Source organism: Trichinella spiralis (genome assembly GCF_000181795.1).
Source record: "Trichinella spiralis strain ISS 195 chromosome Unknown Scfld2, whole genome shotgun sequence".
NCBI classification, from domain to species: Eukaryota; Metazoa; Nematoda; class Enoplea; order Trichinellida; family Trichinellidae; genus Trichinella; species Trichinella spiralis.
Window position 1 is genome coordinate 6,055,888 of NW_003526941.1, and position 4,503 is coordinate 6,060,390.

At 36.4% G+C, this 4,503-nt stretch overlaps 1 protein-coding gene across 1 annotated transcript; it reads right to left on the reverse strand.

Moving 5' to 3' along the window:
* Positions 1 to 2,998: 2,998 nt before the first annotated feature.
* Tsp_05955 (programmed cell death protein 5) lies at positions 2,999 to 3,183 on the reverse strand (the record flags this gene model as incomplete). Its single annotated transcript, XM_003380192.1, has 1 exon — positions 2,999 to 3,183. A coding segment is annotated over one exon (185 nt), but the record flags the coding sequence as incomplete, so codon positions are not given.
* Positions 3,184 to 4,503: the final 1,320 nt, after the last annotated feature.

Sequence of the window (4,503 nt, forward strand, 5' to 3'; positions counted from 1 at the left end):
GTTCAGCAATATCTGCAAAATATATCGTCGTGCTAGTACAGCTCAATTACGTAAGACACTATTTATACTTCATAAATTACGCCATAATATTATTGTGATAGACAGGAGACTATCATCTGTAACGTATTGCGGATATTGTTGTCGTCAGTAATTATTATAATTCTTGGTGTTGCCTCATTACATTGTTATACGCTTTCAAAGCATACATGCATTTATAGGTCAGAAGAGTAACTTTATGCAAATCTGATGGTAAGCACTGCCGTTGGCATTCTGTTACGTACACTTTGTGCTATTCAAATGCGGTAGCAATGCTCCTTATATAAATTTCTGTTTATTGAGAGAACTGCATTATAGTATAAATGTTCGCTGCTGAACGGCGGTCTAATTACTTACTGCGTTGCGTTATTTGGTCATTTTCATGGTTCAGTTCAACAAATACGTTGTGATTGTTAGACTAAAAATATGAAGAAACCACAAACATCAGTTACAAAATGTATGACTCTACGTTTGCTTTATACGTCATCCCTCACAGGTCTGTTGACAGGTATGAAATTTTATATATTTGCTATTTTTCATATAATGTTTTCTTTCTTTCTCTTGGCACACTGCACTAAACATGCGCGCTTTTTAAGCTTTTCGTAGTTGTTTGATTTTAGTCTTTTTGAATGGAAACTAGCGCGTTGTTCTTCAGTAATGATGTTCAATTAATATTCGAGACTTTATTACGTCCAAGTCAATATATAATAGTAGTAATGGTATATATTGCTATAATTTTCAATCGTCTTTATAAATCCATTTGTAAAGTAGTACTCTGACATAGCAGTTGAACCCCTCCCGCATTATCTTTACCGTTCACTGTAATGTTTATTGCTAAGGTAACATACTTACCCAGTTGTTTAAAAGAAATACCTGTCACCGGGATACTTCAGTCGAACAATCGCACCCCTAAATGCTTGTCACTGCTCAAATCGTGCACAAGATTGTTTCAGCATGACATAGGAAGGCTGTTAGCTGGAGAACACACTTTTATACTACCACCTTTGATACTTTCAGAATGTTAGAAACGTTCCTTTCATATTTGAAATGACTCCTTAAAGTTTCTGTTATGTTATTGTACCGCCAATAGCACTGACTTATACAGATGCCCCTATGTTCTGTCATTGAGAAAATAACTCAATGCCCCTCAATGTCGGCAGTATTGATAAATGAAACAGCGCCTGAATATTATACGTGGAGGTTGAGTAGAAGGGCGCATATGTCAACTTCCACCTCCTCCATCCTTCAACCTCTCCCTCATTCCTTCCTGCTATGCTGTCCCGCCCTCCTTTCCTGTCCAATGATCCCCATCATTGAGCTCCTAATAATACTAAGCTGAACAGAGATCGCATTAAACTGAAAATTCTGCCCACCCCCTATTTCGAGATGAATGAACAGCAATTTGCTGTTTTTATCTCATATAAATCTAATTTCTCATAATTGATATCGACTGGCAATATAACCAAATCCAGGCTACTCGTGATTCTTTTGTTTTATTCTTTGCATGAAATGCAATACAGAATTGTCACCCGCATAAGTTTCTTGAATTCATTGCAAATCGATCAGTTACTGAATTTCTGCGATTAGGGTTTTTCTCATATTGTATGAAGCGCGCTGATGGAGTGCTCAACCAAGTTTTCAGTCTTGCTATAAATTATCATAAGGCGCAAACGAACGTGGAGGTGAGCTGTCACGCGGCTTACCCCCTGAAGCAGCCGCTTACCATCATGATGCCTACGCTGCGCACTTGTTAACTTCTGTGCTGAGATGAATTGTATATTATAAAATACCTGTCGCAGTTATCATCATAAAATTTCATGAGAACTGTTTAATTTTCCATAAATCTGAAAACGTATTTTATTTTTGCAACTATTTTCAGTGGAAGCTATTTTTTTCCATATAATTTTGATTAGATGAGAAACATTGATAAAATATAAATTATTGAATCACCTTGTACTTTCATGCAACTAAATTACACAACATGCATAAATACGCAGTGATAGCATTTCCGTTTATTTTTAGTAATCTGCGATGCTTCAGGTTAATAATATTTCCTTTTAGGTAATTTTAGGGAAAAAATTTGCATAGCAATGCCATATTACGTAGTAATATGAAGTGTGTAAATAGAAACGTAATAAATTTCATCGTGTCGTTTCATAATGTTGCTCATAATGTTCATTTTAGTGCGCTATTACTGATGGAAAATTAGGTTGTTCTTCCTGAGGTAAAGTAAATAGTCATTTGCATAATTTACTTATTATACAATTGACCAAGCACATCGATTTTATTAGGTTATGCAGTTCACTGCAATGCTATCAATCTAGCACGTAGTGAACTATAATTCCGCTCTTCAGCACCATCCATGAATAACTGGTAAGTTGGCTTTGATATTTTGGTGGTGGAATGCTATGCATGTTACTTTTCTTATATGGTGAATGGAAACTGACGGGTTTCTTTTTTATTGTTGTTATTGCTAACTTTCAGGTACATCAGATGCTGAAGAAGAAGGAATTCTTTGTTTTTTATTTTGTGGTATAATTTACTTTCAGAATTGGCATTTTTATATTCATATCAATGAATGTGAAACAAACTATCTGAAAACTTACTGAATATGGTAACTGTGCATCTTCATACGTCATCAGCTGAGTTTTTATGGTATTGCTTTTGCTCTGGGCAACGTGGTAAGTCATGTTCACATCATTTCGTTCTAAATTTGGCATCACAAACATCCTTAAGTATTGAATTTGCTCCTGATTGCAGTTAGATCGCACAGTACAGTGTTTGGTGCAGTGACGTTTCCCAGTTGTTCTAGTGTGGTTTCACTTATCATAAAAGTATGAAGGAATGGATTGTAATTGTGGCAATTTCGCTGAGTCAGCCGAGCAGCGTTCGTGCTGTCAGTGCGTTTCGAATGTGATATGGCAAAAATTAGTGAGTAGCTTTTGTTTATAATAGCTATGGATTACGTTAATCCATGAAGCTTGTTCCGTTGGCAACCCTTGTTCACATGGACATAAAGGCGTTTCCCAGCCGTCCCAGTGTGCCTTTGCTTATCACAAATAGTATCGTTCATCAGTAAGTATTGAATTTGATTAATTATATAGCTGGAAGATGCGAGTGTTACATGGATTGAATTTGTATATCTATCTGAATATGAAAATGAATACATGAATATCGATAATAACAGATAACATCATTAGCTGAACTGAACTCAAGTTCCTTTCGTTCTGGACACCGTGATTAGTCATGTTCACATCGATTTGTTCTAAATGTGGCATCAGAAACATCCGTAAGTATTTAACTTGCTCCTGATTGCAGTTGGATACGTAAAGCTTGCATATTTTATCCATGACAGCATTACATTAACATCAAGCGAATTCGATGTTTCTTCTGATGGCCCTCTGAGTTGAAGTTGACGCAGTGACGTTCATCATTGGTACAAGTGTGGTTTCACTTATCATGAGAGTAAGAAAGAAATGTTCTAGAAATGATAGTAATTCTAGCAGATTACGTTGAGACAGTCGAGTAGCGCTGGTGCTCGTATAGATTTTTTGTGAGTGCGTTTCCAATGTGATATGACAAAAATTAGTAAGTAGGTTTTGTTTATAATAGCTGTGGATTATGTCGTCTCATGGAGCCCGTACTGATGCCAACCAGTGTTCACCTGGCGTTCCAATGGCGTTTACTAGCCGATCCAGTGTGCCTTTACTTATCACAAATAGTAAGAAGGAATTTGACATTATGACAGCAATGAAATATGTTGAATAAATAGAACAGGTCGCTGTACATCCCAGCATTTTGTTCTTGATAGCAATGGATTACGTCATCAGAAAATTTGTTTAGTCGCAGCCGATGGCACTATCAAATTGCGTTTCCTACGGTTCTGTTTTTCCTTGTCACGCAAGGTAAGGAAGAATTGCACTACTTTTTGTAGAAGAATTTTGTATTTAAAGTTTTAGTGCGTAACTGTGAAGACGAGAGCCGCATCTTTAATGATCTCTATCGAATAACGTAGTTTATTTATAATGCTGCTGTTATTCGTCTTCAATTATAACTGTAATATTCTTGCAATATGGTATATGACTATATTGAACTATGAATTTTAGAATCATGGCATGTTTATATTATTCTTCATTAAGAACCGTAGAGAGCGTAAAGTACTGGTACGTAGCATCAAAGTAAGTGGACAAATTAATGCAGGTAAGTAGAGTCGAGGATATATTAAAGTGATTGCGTACAGGTAAATGGACTGCAGGTAAGTACTGAAGGTAAGTATATTAACGTAGGGTGCAGGTGAGTAAAATGAAAAGGTAAGTTGTGCAGTAAGGTAAGTAAGGTGCAGGTGAGTAAAATGAAAAAGTAAAGTTGTGCAGTAAGGGTAAGACTGGGTGCAGGTGGGGTATAAATGGAAAAGGTGAAGTTTGTGCAGTAAAGTAAGGGGGGTGAGGGTGGAGGTAAAAATGAAAA